This window comes from Doryrhamphus excisus, chromosome 3 (assembly GCF_030265055.1).
Source record: "Doryrhamphus excisus isolate RoL2022-K1 chromosome 3, RoL_Dexc_1.0, whole genome shotgun sequence".
Taxonomy (NCBI): domain Eukaryota; kingdom Metazoa; phylum Chordata; class Actinopteri; order Syngnathiformes; family Syngnathidae; genus Doryrhamphus; species Doryrhamphus excisus.
In genome coordinates this window covers 1,532,335-1,553,997 of record NC_080468.1, presented here as the reverse complement: position 1 = coordinate 1,553,997, position 21,663 = coordinate 1,532,335, and the positions used below count along the sequence as shown (strand labels likewise).

General features: G+C 42.0%; 1 protein-coding gene across 7 annotated transcripts in view; it reads left to right on the top strand.

Annotated features, from left to right (window-relative positions):
* Positions 1-16,529, top strand: part of st3gal3b (ST3 beta-galactoside alpha-2,3-sialyltransferase 3b) — a 47,762-nt gene extending 31,233 nt beyond the window's left edge. For all 7 annotated transcript variants that reach the window (XM_058065994.1, XM_058065993.1, XM_058065992.1 and 4 more), the window contains 3 exons: positions 6,774-6,920; positions 9,889-10,035; positions 14,283-16,529. In XM_058065994.1, the coding sequence (XP_057921977.1) occupies positions 6,774-6,920; positions 9,889-10,035; positions 14,283-14,372 (384 nt within the window). In that variant the 3' untranslated portion in view covers positions 14,373-16,529. The remainder of the gene's footprint in view (positions 1-6,773; positions 6,921-9,888; positions 10,036-14,282) is intronic.
* Positions 16,530-21,663: the final 5,134 nt, after the last annotated feature.

Sequence of the window (21,663 nt, the reverse complement as noted above, 5' to 3'; positions counted from 1 at the left end):
ACTGTTGTACTGGCTCATTCCAGAGAAGTCCATAAAATGACTTCTAATCCCAAAAATTGGATTAGCTTGCACATGATGCTCCTGCTGGAAGTCACATCAGTGTTTTGTTTCTGTGTGTGTGTTGAGTTTAGACTTTCATTTTGTGCAGCTGCAAAATAATGTCTTAAATCATTTTAACATTTTATTGATGTTATGGGTAGGCTTAGAAGTGCTAAGTAATACATGTCCAATCGTAAATTCTTAGCCATTTTCCATTTTAGCACAGTGCCACTTCTTTTGGTGTTTGATCCCCCCACTTCTCTTGGCTTATAAGTAGGCCTCCTCGCCCTTTGACAGTATCTCGATCTAATCCGGGGCATTAAGATCTTTGGTGATGATTTCTATGGCTATGATTTTCCTGACAAATAAACTTAATTCGTAAAGTTCGTAAAGCCTTTGTTGTAGTCGACATTGAGAGGCTCTAACTTGGAATAGTATTAAAGAGGGATTGAAACCAATTAGGGTTGCACTTCCACAAAGTTGGGCAACATTTAAAAGACTAAAGAATCATAAAGTATATTATCCCGATGTTGCTATGGAAAATGGCTAGAATATCAGTAACATTTCAGGGTGGGAAAATACAACCAGTACCAACTGGTAGGTTTTATTGCACAATAGGAAACTGTGTTTCAAAATTGTGTGCATTGACGGGGTCATCATTTCTTCTGATATTCAACTCCTAGAAATTGGACTTGCATGTGAAATTTTGTGCCAATATTGTTCAATTTAAATATCAGGGGGATGAAACTCAGGCAAGCCATGTGACGTTTTCCCCGTTGTCCTACGATTCTCCTGTTTGGAGTCCGAAAAACCTACCATTTGGGACGGTCAATTGGGATGGTCAGTTGGACGGTCCAACGGAGACTTGGTGTGATTCCGAAGTATTAAATGAGACCTTTTTAAGAATCATGTTAGTATTACCATATAGTACAGTCCTCCCTTATCGCGGTTAATCAGTCCTAGACCTGACAGCGATACGTGAATTAGAAAGTTGTGACAGTGATGTTGGAGGTTCAGAGTTGAGTTTTAGTTTGTTGTGGGTTATGGGTTATTTGGATGATTATGTTATTATTGTGCCTGTTGTGAGATCATTTGAACCTGCAATAAACTGTTGTTCTGTCTGTTCTGGTTATCAAGTCTGGTGCTTGTCTCGCTGAACAATTACAGACACCTAGTGGCCAATCTACAATACTACATTCACAATTAGAAGGCTTCTTCAAGCTCACCTAGGTAGTTCATTTCGTCATTTTTATGCTTGAAAGGCTTAATATAGGCCAAGAATAAGTACTGTTTTTTTTACTAAGAATAAGCTGTATTCAACCATGAACTAGTTTTTGAAAAACACAATAGAGTGAGGGTGTGATGTAGCAAAAGAAAACTGTATAGTGGAACCTTGGTTTGTGTGCTTTTCTGTTAATGTCATTCAAACTTTTGCCTCGGTTTGTGTACATTTTCTGGTTAGCGTACAATATGGCGTGCGCCTTGTCATGTTAATGTAGCTGTGTTGTTAATGTATTATTTTTTTTTTGTCACAAGCCAACCTTGTTAGCTTCCTATTAGTTTAGAAAAAGTAACCGGAAGTCAGCTCAGATGCCTGTCTATGATGTCATCAGCAGTTGACTCGGTAGTTCTGTGCTGATTAACACAGTTACGCCACTTTTCTTCACAGCTGCAAAATAACTCCGAATGGAGCCTAAGAAACATTTTGACAGAGAAGGTTAGAAACTCTATTGAATTCAACTCAATAACTGGTAGCATAAAACGAAGGTGATGCCTGAGTGGACCTCACAGCTACATCTCTAAACAATCACATGTACAGTCAAAGGATGTTTTGTGTTAACATTTTTGGTTTTCTGGAGCAAATTCATTGGATTGACATTATTTCTTATGGGGAAAAATTGTTTCGGATCAGGGTGGATCTTCTGGAACGGATTCATGATGCTAACCAAGATTCCTCTGTATTCATGATCTTTGTTTCTGCGAACATGTGTAGTGTTCAGATGAGATGTCAGAAGTGTTAGGTTATAAAATTGGGCTTAACGGTGAGAACCACCAGAATGTTTGTTTAAATTATACAAGGAGGCAATAAAACGGCTGTAGGTCCTATAAGCTGCTTGTAAGTATCCATGTACAAAGTTGGGTTGGAGTTTGTTAGGGCAGTGTGTATTTTATAACTGCATGCTTATATAATGCCATCCTTTTGTTTATCTTCTGGGTATAATTGTTTTTTGATAGTGCTTCCTCCAATCAACATCATTTCTCCCATGGGAGACCAAGTCAACTCGAGTTGAACATCATTTGAAGTTTAGTCCGGCGTATGTTGCAATTCCCAATTAAAGCTTGTTTTAACAGGTGCTTTATGGAAGCACACACACTGTTGAATTGAACCATAAACAGTTGCAGGAGATGAGAAAAAGCCATTTCCTCTCCAACCAGTGAAAGGCCAAACTCCAACTCCTGCTACCTTTCGCACATGTTTGTGTCACAGACATCAGTGGTGCACCACTTCTGCAGCTTCCTGTTCTGTCTGTGTTCAAATGCCACTGGCGCAGCCGTGTTGCTCTTGCCTAACTTGCACACTCGCACGGGGGTAAGCAGTCAGGCCAAAGTGGAGGCAACATCCTGTTCCCTGGAGGCTGTTTGTGAAAGCTATTTGAGTGCTACTCCCACTCTTCTCGCTACTTCTATTGTCCATCTTACACAAGATGCATTTAATTAACCATTTAATAAGATGCATTTAATTACCACTAACTAATACTGTGTTAAATTCTCACACCGATATGGAAAGGGCTCTAAAAACATTACAATGGTAGCTTTTTGATTGAACCCGGTCCTTTTATTCAACTGTAGGCAACTTTATTGTGTTTTACATTTATTGCTTTGTGGTAGAATGCGGCCTATTTGTAAAACAAGTATGCATATTGAAGTGCATTTGACATATCTTTGCCTAATTTGAGCATTGTCAAGCATAAAAATATGTCATTCAGCGCAACAAAACGAGTTAATATGAGCTAGCTAGCTACAGTCATCATGGCAAATACCTATTTTGACGCGAAAGCCCTCACAAAAAAAAAAACAGCAACAGTGTTTATATAACTGACTTGTATATTAATCAAGCTACAGCAATATTATTATTGAAGCAGCTAACATGAAAAACTATTTATCTCGCAGATTAACACAAGGCGTCGCTAATCGCTTATCTCCGCACCATTCACAGATGGACGAGTGGATACCTAGCTCTCAATTTTGCTACAAAGACTCAACAAGATGCTTGTTTGTCGTCAGCATTTTTAACCTGAGAACTGGAGCACACGTCGTGTGCTGGAAGACACAGCCAACCCTAATGTTGTCGCTGTATCTATGCTGCCGTTATTGCCAAACTAGCATAAGTATGTGTATCAATACGCCCTCGGAAAGACGTTTTGGTAGTGTTAGTGTTTTAAATCAACAAAATACCGCAAGATAATGCATGATCACTGCATGTACTACATCAAGCGATGCAACATTTTTTTCATTTCCCCTTTTAGATGGCTTATTTACCCTTATTATGGCTACTATATCGGTAATATTTGTGAAAATGTTACTATAGGGGTGTTAGTTTATGCCTTGAGGTCTCTAATCATGTTGATAATCATATTAAAAGGTTGTAAGCATGGTTTCCAGGGCTCTACGTTAAAAACCAAAATGACTTGCCCATGGGGAATCCTTAAGGTGAGAACTACTTGCCCGAACTTGCCCCATGTAAAATGAAAAGACTGCCATAATGATATCATATATCAATATATGCTGATAATTCATCAGATAATAGTACTGATGCATTGTATTTGGAGGAATATCTGAAAATTGTGGAGATGTATGTTAACATGGCAAGCCATGCTACCTTACACATGGTAGTCGTAGTAAGCAGTGATATTTATAAGTTGTGCACCACAATGAAACATTATTGAATAGACACATTTGTGTACTAGTAAAGTGTTTTTAATCCAGAAAAAATGCTCAATGGTCAAACAATAATTTGTGAAGCAAAGGTGATAAAAATCCAGCGAGAAATGGAAGCGCTAGATTTTGTAGCTTGTGCAAAATCAGCACTTGGTATTGGATCTAATGGGTGGTGTTTCATTGTGACCACTTCAAATTGTCACAGCAATGTGATTCACTCACCTGTGCCATCATTTGATTTGCTAACCGCTAATAAAATACTTGTTTAGGAGGCACTGCTTCATCACTTTTTGCTCTTTTCCTTCACAAGTTGTTGAAGAATTAGACCATGTTTGCAGGGACGCCATGATAGATGTTTTCCTAGTAAAACGATCACTGATTGGTTGATCGCGAACAAGAACGGGTGTGGGTAAAACGCGGATTGTGGATTGCGGACCGCGGTCTAAATAAACGATTCTGATTGGTCCATTTCAAGATTTGCAAAGATTAGTTTGCAAATTACCACCGGAATTACGAAGTCCGTGTTTTACCAACACCCAACAAGAACCGCTTTTAAAAAAACTCTTGGCAGTACGGCATGCTAAAGTACACTTGCCCCACGGGAATATTAATGATTGGATTTACTTGCCCCAATTTTGTTTTAACTTGCCCCGGGCCATCGGTACATCGTTATTGTCGAGCCCTGGTTTCTATGCTCTACCTTGGACTCTTAAAGTATATAACTGTTGTATTTATTGCTAATCAATACTCTCTAAATACAGTCACTAAGGTAGTAACACCAATCCCTCCTGCTACATCTTATTCTCTCTGTGTGAAGAAGCAGAGGAAGTACAGCATACATTCACAGACAGACCCGATATAATGTGTTTATGAGCGCGGGCTACCACAAATAAATGAATGTATGGGAACCATATGGGTGTGTTGTCCCGGCCGTAGTACTATAAACTGAGCCGATGACGTTCGCTGTAAACAGCTGCAGCCAACACACTAACAGCGCTGCACCTTTTCTCAAAGGCACCTGTACTTGTCCAGTTTTTTGTGAAGATCATCAAAGAGTTCCTCACCCCATACATGCCGGGTCATCGCTGTGCAAAGTGAGGGCGTGTATTGTGTGTACCATTTAGCTTGTCTCTGTCCTCAGATAAAGACAAATATGCTTCACTGTCTTTTATTCAACGTACCCAAGACATCCACACAGATTCCTGGCAAACACAAGCTGTGTTGACAGGAGAGATGAGCTGTTGTTCCTGTTGCAGCTTGCCAAAAGCACAGCGCTGGGCCTACGTTCAAAAAGAGCCGCCACTGTTGTTAAATCCAGCAGACTTGTTACCTTTGCCAGCGCGCATGCACGCCACACACAGTCATGCACGCACGTATCAAAGGTAGCCCAACAAGCGCTATTTGAACAGGTGATTCCCATTTTCATTTTCTGATCCGCCTGCCTTTGATTCCTTTTAGGAAGTCACACTATTGGCCAAGTCAATCACGCACTGCCGGTTTGTTGCATGGTCATTCTGTTTATCATGCGACACCTTCACGTGGAAGAAGAAGGCCAATGCCACAGGAGGTGCAAAGCCATTGTCAGGAGGTGTAATGCATCGATAACCAGGCTTTGTGTTTGATGGGTTGCATGACTGACGGGAGCAAGTGCATTTCATTAAGGTGAATGATTGTGTTCAGGTGCTGCAGCTTGTCTAACATACTTCCCAAGCACCTAATGATGAGGTCTCTAACAACGCCCTCAGGTCAAGGTGTGATTTTGAATCGCTCTCATGTAAGTTGAGGATAATGTTTCAACTCCACCATCCTTCTTTCCAGTCAAATTTGTCCTCATTTCTTATCAAATGAGATATGTAATGCACACTGTACATATGTATGGAAGTAATAAGTGCCGATCCAGACTCACAGAGCCCCGAATAGTTGAAATTGTCTCAACAAATCAAACGCCATTTGTTCCACTAATGGAAACACACATGTGCTACAGAAACTCATTTGCATACCTGGAAGAATATTGTCCCAAATAAACAGCTGCCGCCAGAAAGTAACATATAAACAAGCCCATATTGATGAAAACGCTCCTAAAGGACTAAATTTAACTTGCTCCAAATGAGATTTTTTGAAACACACAATGTTCGATACCCTTCGTCTACCCTCATGATCTTTGCGTCGTGACCAAAAGGCTAAGATTGCATGGACAATTGACCGAAACGAGTTTCACCCGTTGGGTGGCCAGGCTCTCCCTTGGAGATAAGGTGAAGAGCACTGCCGTCAGGGAGAACCTCACGAATAGAGCCTCTGTAGAGCAGCCGGGATGACGTGACGAGGGAATCTGGTTAGGATGCCTCCATGGTGAGGTGTTCAGGTGTTCAGTGCACGTCCGTCTGGCAGGAGGCCTGGAACATGGACATGTTGGAGAGACTATGTGTCCAAGCTGGCCTGGGAAGGCCCCAGGAGGAGTTGGACAAAGCAGCTGAGGAGAGGGAAGCCTGGGATTATTTGATGTTGTTACCCCAGCGGCCCAACCTCGTACAAGCAGAAGAAGGTGGATGGATGGATGAATAGTGTTATTTACATTGTTCGGACTTGTCACATAAGGCAGTTATCATATTTTAGAATGATTATTCTCACGGTTGGTAGCACAGTACCGACACCGTGAGGCAAGCGGTACCACTCACCAACTAATTACAGATGTCCTCTGAGCCCCTTCACCTTATTTATTCACTGGAAATTAGGATATTTTGAAATGACACCCATTTGTCTCTCTTTTCCTTTTCCTGGACTGCCCCCTACCCCAGCGAGGAACGGAGGGTTTTTGGAAGTCCGTGGCTCAGCATGTGCCCCGTGAGCCCAGTGAGATGAGAATCCTCAACCCCTACTTCATCCAGGAGGCTGCCTTCCAGTTCATCGGCCTGCCGTTTAACAATGGCAATATGGGAAGAGGGGTAAGATTCATGCAGGCACACACTTGCACCTTCATGATGAGCCAACAGTGAGGAATTACCCGCATTAGGCTTGGAAATTGGCTTATAATTTCCTCTTCTGTGTGTAAGGACAAAATCAGGAATTTGTTCAGGATCACAGAAAACAGACAAAAAGCATTCTCCTTCCTAAAGTGATTGAGAGTTGGCAGTCAGTGGAGCCTAAAATGCTCTCATCTGGCATGAGTACATCAAAAACAAACGGGAGAAAGTAAGAGAATCAATCCACAACTTGACTCAATACTAGTAACTCTTTTACTGTAAGAAATCTGTGTAAACCTTACCAATGCCAGAAAAATACATCATTGCACAATCTCCTGTCTCATACGCAATAATTGCCACAAAGCCAAGCATGTTCACAAATGATGTGCTGTTTAACTGTTTACCTTTCCCTAAAGGTCACAATTCTAGCACTAGCACATTTCTAGCACTTCACTTTTTCTACATTTTGTCATGTTACAGCCTCATTCCAAACTGTATTAAATGAATCTCAAAATTCTACACAAAATACTCCATTATGACAATGTGAAAAAAGTTTTTTTTGACATGTTTTGAATTGATTAAAAATAGAAAACCAAAAAATCACATTTCCATAAGTATTCACAGCCTTTGCTTAATACTTTGTTGATCCACCTTTGGCAGCAATTCCAGCCTCAAGTCTTTTTGAATATGATCCCACAAGTTTAGCACACCTATCTTTAGGCAGTTTTGCCCATTCTTCTTTGCAATAAGTCTCAAGCTCCATCAGGTTGGATGGGAGACGTCTGTGCACAGCCATTTTCACATCTCTCCAGAGATGTTCCATCGGATTCAAGTCTGGACTCTGGCTGGGCCACTCCAGGACATTCACGGAGTGGTTCTGAAGCCAATCTTTTGAGATCTTGGCTGTGTGCTTCGGGTCGTTGTCCTGCTGAAAAATGAACCTTCGCCCCAGCCTGAGGTCAAGAGCGCTCTGGAGCAGGTTTTCATCCAGGATATCTCTATATATTGCTGCATTCATTTTTCCTTCTATCCTGACCAGTCTGCCAGTTCCTGCTGCTGAAGAACATCCCCACAGCATGATGTTGCCACCACCATGCTTCACTGTAGGGATGGTATTGGCCTGGTGATGAGCAGTGCCTGGTTTCCTCCAAACATGGCGCCTGGCATTCACACCAAAGACTTCAATCTTTGTCTCATCAGACCAGAGAATTTGGTTTCTCATGGTCTGAGAGTCATTCAGGTGCTTTTTGGCAAATTCCAGACGGGCTGCCATGTTCCTTTTACTAAGGAGTGGCTTTCGTCTGGCCACTCTACCATACAGGCCTGATTGGTGGATTGCTGCAGAGATGGTTGTTCTTCTGGAAGGCTCTCTACGGAGGAACGCTGGAGCTCTGACAGAGTGACCATCGGGGCCTTGGTCACCTCCCTGACTAAGGCCCTTCTTCCCCGATCGCTCAGTTTAGAAGGCCGGCCAGCTCTAGGAAGAGTCCTGGTGGTTCCAAACGTCTTCCATTTAGGAATAATGGAGGCCACTGTGCTCGTTGGGACCTTCAAAGCAGCAGACATTTTTCTGTATCCTTTCCCAGATTTGTGCCTCAAGACAATCCTGTCTCGCAGGTCTACAGACAGTTCTTTGGACTTCATGCTTGGTGTTTGTGCTCTGACATGCACAGTCAACTGTGGGACCTTATATAGACAGGTGTGTGCCTCTCCAAATCATGTCCAATCAACTGAATTGACTGCAGGTGGACTCCAATTAAGCTGTAGAAAGATCTCAAGGATGATCAGTGGAAAAAAGATGCACCACCACCTCATGGCAAAGGCTGTGAATACTTATGGAAATGGGATTTCTTAGTTTTCTATTTTTAATCAATTCAAAAAAAGTAAAAAAAAAAAATTTTTCACATTGTCATAATGGAGTATTTTGTGTAGAATTTTGAGGTAAGAGATTAAATTAATACAATTTGGATGAATACTTTCCGGATGCAGTGTATATTCTAACATGCATATATGTATTCTTGCATGGTCTGTCACTGTGTATACTGTATATATCCATCATTTCTCTGGGCTGTGTTTACATGGGGCTGCAGCATCTGAATTGTGGGCGTGCGTGCCGTACATGTGTGCAAGGTTTATGTTTAGCCAGAAAATGAAGTGGGAATACTATCAGTGAACAAGCGGGGACATGGGGTGTATCACCCCAGCGTTGCCCTATGGGTCGTTCAGAACACCCCTTCATGAACCCCACATGTGTTCAACATGTGGTGAGAGTGTGTGTGTGTGTGTGTGTGTGTGTGTGCGTCTGCTCATTTGTATTAGCACATTTGTGTTTGTGAATGTAGGACTGTTGTCTCATGCAACGCAGATGGCAGGATTTTGGTCTTTTGATGGTTCCCTCCAGCCTTTTCCCGCCTCCTCTTCTGACCATCTACTGTATGTTTATGTATGTGAAAATGAATGAGTTGGTTGATTGGTTATGTTTAGCTTGTGTGTGTGTGTGTGTGTGTGTGTGTGTGTGTGTGTGTGTGTGTGTGTGTGTGTGTGTGTGTGTGTAAATGAATGTGTATCAGAGCGCTCAGTAGGGGGTTGGCCAGGTGCTGTCCACCTTCCCCGAGGGCTGCAAATCAGGGTAATGATTTAAATGGGGTCTCCCTGCACTCTTTCTTCTTTTAAACAAAACACACACACAGTCCGTACCCCCCACGCCTCCCTCCCCGCGACCTGAGGCAGCCCGAGGCGAATAGGAAGCACAGTTCAACCCTGTAGATCACGGTGTGATAGAAGGGGGTCGCGTCTTAAAGGTAATAGTTCATCACCCGGTGTTCAAAGTCAGTTAGCAGAGCTGAAGACAGAAGGGGATACAGGAGTCACATTGGACCCTCAGCAAGTTTAAGACCACGACATCACGATGAAATTGAGAGTGATGAAGGATTTGTGTATTTCCCTCCAGAACATTCCAACGTTGGGCACGGTTGCAATAACGATGGCGCTGCATAACTGTGACGAGGTGGCCGTGGCCGGTTTCGGCTACGACATGAGCATGCCCCACGCCCCACTGCACTATTACGAGACCGTCAAGATGTCTGCTATTAAAGAGGTGAGTGTTACACACATGCTAGTGTGCAGGTCGATGCCGTCTATTAGCCGCTGCTCCGTTCCTGTGCATACGTAGCGCTACTTCACAGCTATTGGAATGACTTGCACCAGTGATGGGCAGTGAGGTTCACAGCGAGTAAGGCACTGACTCTGTGGTTTGTTTTTCTTTTTAACGTTAATACAGTCATCCCTTTGCAGTTCAAATTTTGCAGCTTCACTTTAAAAAATGTATTCATAAATCATGCTGATATGATTTGAAAAAATGAAGCATATTTTATGGCTAAATGAACTCAAATACAAATATAAGGCATTCACAAAATGTATTCAAAGACGTTATGACTGATATGTAGCATTCTATACTGTCCACTAGGTGTCAGTAATGTTAGTGCCATGGTGAACGAGACCACCAGACCTGATTGGCCAGATTGGTCTCACAAAGGGAACAATAATCCCTACTAAAAACTAAATTACTGTGGCCACAACCTAAACCTTGAACCTCGGCCATCACTTTCTGTCCACCCACCACTCGGCTTCACTAGATAACACATTTATGGTAACACGCACAAGTCTTATTTGTTCTTTATCTGTCATTTCATATCTACAGGGCTCTAATAATGTTAAAAAATATATTTTAGAAGGTCGTAAAAGTCAGCAGTAGTAAGTTATCAACAAAAACTTTGCAACTCTAACACAAACAGGCCATATCTATTTAGACAAAATGTTTATACAATGCTCCATATAAACACATAGTTTTACATCTATAAAAAAAATCTATATTTTTACATAAATATAACACTATGAGCTAACGGATTGCTGCAGAGCATGCACTTCATTGGGAAAGATGCAGGCTGGGCTCTTTATAAAATGCACTTCTGCCACCTTGTTGCCGTTTTTTGGGGTCTTAAAACGGCACCCAACATGCTCTCCTCTATCGTGGAGTTGCATCATCTCCTCTAAACGTAAAAGACATAAAAATACATCTTTGGCAGTGAATGAGTCAAGCTAAAAGGAGGGATATGCCTCAGATTCATGTCAGCTTTCTGCTGAAATATGCTTCAGAAAATATTAAAAATGATTTCAATTATACAGACAGTGAATGTATTAACACAGTTCAATGGACAAATATTTATTTTATGTTTAGTATTTTTCATTCGAGCCTCCCTGACCACACTTTAAATTGTGTTGTAAGGATATGCTTTTCCAGACGACACAGATGTCACTTTTTCCAAATATAAATCGCAATGTTGCAAAACGCATACGATTATGTCAGCGTTCATACTTCCAATGAATTACACCGCAGATGTGTTTGGTTTTATGTGCATCATCAATTCGCTTTCCAATGATCTATTTTGTGGCATGGTTTATTCCATATCCATACGGGAGTTCTGTAAAGCTGCGTCTGGCAATGAATTTATTTTTCAGCGGCTCGGAGTATCATTTTTTCTGGCCAGTGTTTGGAAATGGTGGAAAAATGAGTTCGCAAATTAAAAAATAAAACCAAAATAAAGCGCATGCCTTAGTTGTTATGACTCAATGTAAGGCCACACCAGCAATGTGCTAAATGGTCTTCTAGCCTCTTTCTCACGTGTTTATACTGAAAGCCGATCAGCCGAGCAGCGATGTCACCCGAGTGCTGATGTGTGTAAACCACGAACGCCGTTTGATGATAACCTTCCTCTAAACTCCCAGTGAGATGTTGCCGTGTATTATCGCCTCCATCTACGCTGTCGTCGTTCGCCATTCGTTGTGGGCGGCGTGCAACGTCTTGATGGCTGCCGTTGTTTGGTCTTCTGAGCTCAGATAATGACGCTGACCAGTAGAGAGGGTCTTCTTTCTTATCACGTTGTTGTGTTTCAAGGACAGCTTGTCACTTGACAAAGTACACCAAAATGTCCTTTTCACTTCACTTTTATGCTTTTTCCACTTTTCTGACCTGTAAATGTTGTTCAAATGTTTATCCTCGTGTTAAACGATACTAAAGTTTCAGATCAGGAGCTTTGCCCATTTGGAAGTGATCTTTGAAGGATGTTTGGGATGGCTCTGTTTTTTCCAACAGAGTTGGACTGACGTCATTGCGATAAGGACTGCAGATTGCCTGAACTCAGTAATGGCGGACCTACGTCTTTTGTGTCGTTTTGTTCAAATTCTCTTCATTCCATTAGCAGTAAAAATCATTGACCCTTTTTAGTGAATCAGTAATCCCTCAAATGAATTCCTTATTCATAAATGGAACATTTGTATTGTAGTTGAGCCATAGAAAACAGAATTAGAGCCCCTTACACATGAAATAAGACCCCTTTAGTCACCTTTCCACTCATATGACCCATATATTAGACAAAATAGTAAATAAGCACATATCTTAAATGGCTTAACAAAACGCAACCAATTTTTCATGAGCTAAACTCTGAGATATTCAAGTTTATCTGTGGTCCCTGAAGGCCTATGGCACTCTAATATTATGTGTGGCATAGCAGGATGTTGATGAGACCGCACATGTGTGTCTTAGGTTGGCTACAATAAAAGGCTACTCCAAAATGTGTTGTTAGGGGCGATCCGGAACGGTCCAAAAACCAGTCAGCATCTGCTGTGGCCATTATTTGCCTGGAGTACTGCATACACCGATCCAGAGTATCCCAAACATTTTTGCATATGTAAGTTTCAGCAAAATATGACTTATGTGACTCATTCTAGAATTATCAGCCCAGTATTGGTATAAAAATGGCATATTGGTATCACATTTTTTTCCCGATTATGAAAAGAGATATTTAAGAAATGCTGTCCACTTATGTGTGTTCATTCCACCGCAGGAGATATGTCATGTTACACATATTGATATCGGCATCGGAAATTGGGAGTTGGACGATATCGGCATATCATTTTTCAGCAAAAAAGCAATATCAGTCAAAAGGCTTTTGGTGAAGATGCATTGCAGCCATAACTTTTACTTTGACACAAATGTAGCCATATATATGAATCCAAAATATCCAAACAATGATGCCACAACACAAACACAATAATAATAATAATATTTGTTTTACATGGAAAGATGCCTTTTTACTTACTGGTTGTCGTGCTGTGTCTGTTTTCAATAGAATAAATGCAGGCCTTGATGAGTCCTTATAATGCCACCTTGTGATTATTTATTATTATTATTTTGTGGCCTTAAAACTGCATCAAATATGCTCTCTTTTATTGTGGAATTGCATCATCACCTCTTTGTGCCTCTCACTCAAACAAAAAAAACGTAAAAGACGTATAAATACAGTACGTCTTAGGTAATGATTGATTTAATTTAGGCTGGAGCTAGGGTCTGGGCAAGGCTGGGCCGCATCAGGTTTTAAAAAAAAAAAACAAAAAAAAAACGCATTTATTAAAATATACAATATTTTTCAGTGCTTTGGTTCCAATTTTCTACAAGAAAAGCTCTGATAAAACATTCCACTGTTCTCAAATATCTTAATTTTTATTTTTTCTGCACAAAATAAGATCAAAAATAAATAAATCAAGAATAAAGAAAATCAATCAATCAGTAATAAATAAATAAATATAATAATAATAATAAAAACTTAAGAAAGCACATATAGTTGGTGGGTAGACAAATGATTTTTTTCATATTAAAATGAACAAAGCATTATTAGAGCCCTGTAGACATGACAAAACACGACTATAGTCACATTTATACTCTTTTTATTTACAACATATTGCGCAACTGCAGGGTCTTGAGACACATGCTAACTCGCAAACTAGAGAGCTAGCGACCTAAACGGTAGCCTTCAAGTTATTTCCTTTCAACTTAAATAGCCAAAAACTTACCACTTCCACACGGATAGGGAGGATAACTATTAACAGTTATTTAACCTTTAACATGAACATGAATCAAACGTAATCATTTTTTCTGGGTACATGATACCATACAGCATCCATATCAAACTTGCGCGGGCCGCACTAACATTAAACTTTCATATCAAGGCGGGGGCCTCAAACTAGTGTCCTGCGGGCCACATTTGGCCCGCGGGCCACGTGTTTGAGACCCCTGGCTTTGGTTGTGGAGATGTGCCCTGCTTGACAGCACCAATAAAAATGGACATTAGATCATAAAATGAAAAGTGTGGTCAGAGTTTGTACGTGATGTGCATACCCATGTGAATCCATTATTCCATATCCATATATTCCATGAATCCATATTCCTGTGTCAAAACAAATTCCTCCCAATTGTGAATGAATGAATGTTTCCTCTGATTCCCCCAGTCGTGGACTCACAACATATCTAAGGAGAAAGAGTTCCTGCGCAAGTTAGTAAGGGCCAGTGTGATCACAGACCTCACCAACGGCATCTGAGTGTACGCCACTCTGGTCTCCGGCCCCTTCCCGATGGACCACAGCGCGGGAAGCCGGGGGACAGCAAGGAAGAACGAAAGAACGAAAGAGAGAAAGAAACCCGAGTGTCCAAGCGGCCTTTACACTGTGGGCTTTGTCATATCACAGGAGAGATGACTTGGAGTCTAAACGGAGGTTTGTGGTGATGTGCGCACACACGTGCCTTCTGAACCAAAGACGCCGACTGATCACCCCACACGGGGCGAGGGGGGGGGTTGACTGGATCCGCCCATTCCCTGTCTGGTGCCCCGCATTTGAACATTTACCACTTTAAACTCCGGTGTCACATGAATGACTTTGGAAGAGCAGACGCGTCCATCTTGGGGTGAAGTTGACACGGTGGACGGGCGGACGAGTATTAGCAGTGCCAAACGTACCTCGAACAAGGGAGAGGTGCTCCTCTCTCTTTTTTTTTTTTTTTTTGCTGCCTGAATGTATTCACACCTCAGTGTAAATAGCAGATTTAGATTTTTACTTTTTAATCAGCTGCTGCAGCAGCCCCCCCCCCCAAAAAAAATGTTATTTTCCCGATCATCCGTCAGCTCATCATCCGTGGTAGGTTTCATTTGGACACTGGATGGCGTGCGTGCGTGCATGCATGTGTACTGTCCGCCTCGCCACGTGAAGGTCGGCACTGGTCTGAATGTCACAACCGATTCCGTCCTCCCGCTGCTGCAGATCTTCTTGTGCTTCAGAAATCAGTGACATTTTTTGGGATTGTGGACTCTAAATATATATATATATATATTTATATATATATATATATATGTTGTCATTATTTATTTTGTTACTGAGAGCCAACGTTAGATTCACAGGCTGGCCTGCTTTCTCTTTGTCGTGTTGGAGGAAACCCGAATCCCTTTTGACGTCGCCACGTGTGCTTCCTACGAGATTGCGGCCACTTTGGTTTGGCGGGAATTAGTTTTTTTTTTTTTTTTTTCAATAGTTTCAATCTCAAAGTCCTCTTTGCATCGGCACACGTCTGTCATCTGTTCATCTCCAATCAATTGTTTTTACTCAAGTATTTCCATGCTGCAACGTGTACTATATGAATATGTCCAAATACGTGTTTGCTTGCCAACGTTGGAACGAGATCATCAGCTTTACGTCTCCATGCTGCTTCACCAAAGCAGAACGTTCTTGATTTTGTCTGTCTCAGGTGGGTTTTCATTTCTTTTCTGGAAGTGCATACTTACTGTAGCGTTCATGTTGTTACTCGAGGGAACAGATGACCTTTGAACTCTTAGCAGGCGCTCACACTGCCTTACATTTCATCTCCTGGAAGCTAGAATGAGAAGAACCGCCGCTGACCCAGTACGGATCGTCAGCTGTAGGTCGGGAGCGGTCACTTTTCATTTTGGAGATTTGGGTGCAGTCCATTACGTGTGTGTGTGGGGGGGGGGGGGCGCTTGAAGACACTGGTTGTCTTATTTGGAGTTTTTATCCTCCCGGTGTTAAGGTCCAAAGTGCAGCCCACAATGAAATTGAGTCTTCTTTACTAAAGTCTAGTACGTGTGTATTGTTTTTATTCCACATAAAGTCACTTCTATAAACGGGCATTTCACCGAACGCTGGCCGCTTAAGCAGCAGGCCGTGCTCGCTGTCATTTGTCCATTTTGATTTTACAACACGGCATATAGTGTGTTGCAGCAGCTTACCGGTGTCCTTGAACGCACCAACATGTTTGGTCCTTGCTGACAGCATCTCGATGCCGTGCCACTTTGGCTGAAACCATTACACATCAAAGTGTGTTTTCAGTCGGACATGAAACAGATGGCGGGTGGGGGTGAGTGCTGCCCCCCACCCTCACCCCCACCCTTGTTTTAACGTCAACGAATGCAATTGGCATTCAGATGGACTGGACCCAAATCTCCCCCCTTGATGAAGAGGAATGTATTCAATCAGTCAAGTCTTGTTGATTTTTTATTCGATTTTTGTTAACATTTCAGCATCATCAATGTGGAGGGGAAGTGATCAAAAATGGAGGTGTTACCATTTTTGTTAACATTTCAGCATCATCAATGTGGAGGGGAAGTGATCAAAAATGGAGGCGTTACAGTCTGTTTATATCCAAGTGTAAATTGCTTTCTGCGACTCGATTAAAAGGTTTGTAATGGACATTGTTTGGCGTCTCTTCTTGATTCAAGGTAAACCTGTATCATGACAGCTCTGATTGGTCACGCTATTTAAGTCATCTTGGCGCAAATTACCATACTGAAACTTTAAAAGTGTCCGTGGAAATCATTATCCTTGACCAGGTGTACCTAAGAGTGTTAGTCTCCCACCAATGGTTGAAATTCCTGCCTTCGCCAGGGGTCTCAAACACACCGCTGGGGCCAGAGACCAACCCGCATCAATTACGGCACTGTAGCATCAGTGTTTCCGGCTTCCCAGCATGCCTTGCGGCACTTGTTTTGTGGAAAGTCGCTTAAGTTACATGTTTAGATTTAACATAGTTCCCAAATAGCAAGTTGATGTTGAAACGCTGTGGAATGGACATTGATTTGTTCGATCAGTTTGTTGGACTTCCAGTGTTCCAGAGTTAGCATCAGTTTGCACCCGTTGCTAAAACTGAAACATTGACTTCATAACCACAGATAAACACTTTGGATTGTTTCCACTCATGTGAATATTGAAATGTTTACAACGCCTGGCGTGTGCGGACCACACTAACTTTGATGTCAAAATATGATGGAGCCCGCGGGCCGTGCGTTTCCTACCCCTGACCCACCCGCTTCCCTCCTCGTTTATTCTGATCCCACTCTTGTGTCCTGTGAGGTAGATGTAGTTTTATTGTTGCGGCCCTGAGGGACCCATTTGAGGCCTGTTGCACAGACACGCTATAAACACGCAACTTGTCAGCTGCTACGTCAACCTCCGTCTTCGAGGAACCAGAGGAGCGTCTGTGGGAGCGTCTGTGGGAGCGTCCGTGGGAGCGAGTGGCCAGTCCAGCTGTGTTGAGGAAGGACAAGGCGCCGAGGGCCCATTAGAGAGCAGTGCTGGACTGACCCCATCCTGCTGTTAATAGGGTGCCGGATCCCCCGTAAAAGTCACGCCTCGCCGTTCACCCGAACACCCTGAGCTCTGGTCCCTCAAACGGCTCCTTCTGCACGGCTGGGTGGGATTGAGAGGCGGCTGCAGCGAAGGGACCATATTTGCCACATGGGATCTCCTGCAGGCAGCTGGCTGACCAGCACGAGCCTGCACCTCTTCAGATGATGGGTCTTTTTATTCTCCACGACAGGTTCCCTGCCCCGCCTCTTCTCAGAAGGCCACGACCCCCGGGACTGAAATTGAAACTCTTTATGAAAAGATTGAATGACGAGAAAAACAAAAAGAAATTGGCCGAATGAACCTTTGTTGACATAAAGTTTGGTCATCTGGGATGATCTTCTGTGTCTCCTGGCTTACCTTCGGTACCGGGTGGAACCAAGGCAATCACCTGCATCACAAAGGCAGCATCAATCTTTCTTGTGAAAGGATGTCGGGACTCTTGAGACAAAAGAATTGAGACACGCCTCCAAAAAGCATAAATGAAGCAAAGTGTTTGAATGTTGATGCTAATAATAATAATAATAATAATAATACTCTTATTTACTGTATATTACAAAAGTACTGTACATGGGATTGTTTGTAGCCTGTTAAAAAGTTACATTGTTTAGCTTTTTCAGTATGTGGCCCTGAGACGCACGTACTGGTCATAATTGATTTAATAATCAGAAAACCACACCATCAGTTCACACTCAATTACTGACCTAGACCAGTGATTTCCAACCACTGTGCCGCGGGACACTAGTGTACGTAGTGAGAAACCATCATTGCACCATTGCAAGTTATCACAAACGCTTGACTGCAGTTGTTGCTGCTAAGGGCGACCCAACCATATTAGCTTTAGGGGAAAATCACTTTTTTTTTAAGGATATAATATTGATTGATGAAAAAGTTTCATTCAAAAACTGCATTTTGTGTTCATTCATTCATTCATTCATTTTCTACCGCTTATCCTCACGAGGGTCACGGGGGTGCTGGAGCCTACCCCAGCTGTCTTCGGGGTGAGAGGCGGGGTACACCCTGGACTGGTGGCCAGCCAATCACAGGGCACATATAGACAAACAACCATTCACACTCACATTCATACCTATGGACAATTTGGAGTGGCTAATTAACCTAGCATGTTTTTGGAATGTGGGAGGAAACCGGAGTACCCGGAGAAAACCCACGCATGCACGGGGAGAACATGCAAACTCCACACAGAGATGGCCCAGGGTGGAATCGAACTCAGTCCGGCGTGCAACCGTCAGTCGTGTTGTCATTGAATAATATTTAAATTTGCTAATAAAAATAATAATAGTAATTACCCAGCATCTTATCATTTGTGTCTAAGGGATATTGGCCACAATCAATGAGCCAATTGATTGAACTGCAATGCAAGCCGTGTTTTCTATAGATTGTCAGTGAATGATCATACATGTGACATCTTTCGGGTGTTATATTTCCATATTGACCTGAGTCAGCAGTAACTGTGCAATGTAGCGGACAACGTAGAGGTTAGTCATTTCAGCTGTAAGTCTTAAAAATGGATCAGCTGATACGGGCTTCATTTGATGACTTTAGCGCTTTCAAAAGTTGACGCCCGATCTTCTAATGTTAGGAATGACGTCGCGGTGTCGTTGCTGCAAGGGGCCACAGCACGTAACACGCGTGTCAACATCATCCATCAATGTGAGCCATGAACTTGTTGAACATTGTTTGGGGCTGTGGAGCGTGACAATGTTTGTACAATCACCTCACACACATCACATACATCACACACATCTTGACATCTTTGACGGCCCTTTTAGGAATGGCAAACTTGGAAATAATGCATGCAACAAGTATACAAGCGGGAGAAAGTTGATTTGTATCATCTCCATTTCTTCGCCTCTGGGGAAAAAAAACACATTGAGATTTGGGTGTGAGTGTCAAAAGTGGATTTCAAATCTAACGATTCCAACAAAACAGTAGCCTGATCCACCTCTTAATACACACAATTACACAAACCATCAACAATAAACACAACCACAATAAAACTACTATGTTCTTTATCTTCAAAAACACTGGCTCTAAAATAGTCCAAGCTCCAATCCTCTACACTACAACATCATCTGGAGCAGGTCACAATCACAATTCATCTAATAACATGACTGAAATATTTTACATTAGGCTAATCTGAAATCGAAATCAACACCTCCATTGGGCCACCACTTCTGATTCTGAAGGCCCTGGGAAGATTATACTCATATGGCAACACATATAAGATGCAATCTGATGGGATAAACATACAGTACATATACATATACATATACATATACATATACATATACATATACATATACATATACATATACATATACTGGAAGTAGTCCAGCCTAGAGACACGCAACCAGCCTGTGGGGAATAGATGAATACGATTTCACGGAACAAATACTCCATTTTATCTTGTAAATGTATGTTTTGTAGGTAGCTGTGTGACATCACAATGAGGCTTCTTTTACCACGCCTTTTGAAACCGAGCATTTTGAGCCATCCCGAACTTCTTTCAGGGCTCACTTCCAAATGCGTAAATCTCCTTATGTGAAACTTTGGCATGGTTTAACACGAGAATACAACATTCTAACTACATGTATAGGTCAGAAAAGTGGAAAAAGCACCATAGGTACCCTTTCGTATCATTTCGTGTGGCCACGGTGATTGATCATTCAAATTCAAGCAAAATTCTGAACTTTGAGAGTGTCAAAATAAGAGAAAAATGTGATCAAATGTGAATGCGGGTCTGAAAAACGGGTCTGTATAAAGTGTATGGTGAGGGGTTTTACAGACGTAAAACATGTATAATTATTGTATTGAAATGAATTTGGCTACTTTGCAGATTTCACTTTTTGGGAACCTATCCCCTGTGATAAACGAGGGAACACTTTATTTTTTATTTTTGGAGGGTGGGGGGCACAAAAATCCCGACATACCCATTCACAGGTTCATAAGTCGAGTCCAAATTGATCAAAATCATGACTTGAGTCACAATTTTGACAACTTGACAATATTATCAAATTCTTGTAACGGAACTTGAAATGTCAACACCAATGACTCAGGACTCGACTTGGACTTTAGTCTGATGACCTGATAATCATTTTTAATTTTTTTGTTTTTTTTTAGTACGTAAATGTGTTTAACTGACACTAACTTTACATTTTTCCAGCAAGATATTAGAATATGAGAATGTACGATGCTAACTCCAGGCACAGTAAACAAATACTATATTGTATACATCAAATATTGTTGAATTAACACCTCTCGAGTTTTATTCCTCCTGTATTGGCTCTGATTAGAAGTGTACAGGTGTCAGTGTTGTATGTTCCTGGTGTGATAAAGTGCATTTTATGTGCAAAACAAAGCATCAATCATTTCTGACTGTGACCTTTCACCTCCTCCTTTTGTAGCCCATCTTATTATCTGACTGTATACATTCCTGCATGTCACACACTTGTTGTCGCTGCTGCTATTAATAGAAGCACAGAACCAGGGATCCTCCCTGCATTTGTCTCTGACTTTACGCGGTGAGCGGGTCCTCAGTGGAAAAGTGTTTACCCAGCCTTTGTGCGTGGCGGGCCTGGTGTTTGCTATGCAGGGAGTGCCTGGCTGTGTGGAGGGTGGAGAGACCACAGGGTCCGTGCTGGTGGTGATGCTGGATTAGATCCCTTCCACCATCACTTTGCATTGGACTTTGACAAAACCGCTTATTACAGGGTGACGCAAAAAGACACGTACCCATATTTTATTCGATTTTTTAACGAATGTCTTTTCTGTTGCAGGACGTGAAAGGTGAACCTATGTATGATCGTTTTCAGCTATAGTTGCCCCAAAAATATCTTGGACAAATCAGCAGAAGATATTCTCCCTGGAGATCTATTTTGCGACAAAATCATACCAGAGTGTACAGATTCAGTTTCGAAAACGTTTCCATTGTCGCAACTTTCCACCAAAATCAACGATTGTTAGTTGGGTTACGAAGTTCAGAGAATGGGACTGTAGTGAACTTATGTTCTAAAGCCACAGGGGGAACTTATTCAGGCAGGAAAAAGAGTGCAAGGACAGAAGAAAACATTGCTGCAGTGAGGGACTCGGTAGGACGCAGTCCTAGGAAATCAGTGCGTAGACGCAGCCAAGAACTCGGAATGACAAGGGAGTCACTGCGGCGTGTTCTTACGTCTGATCT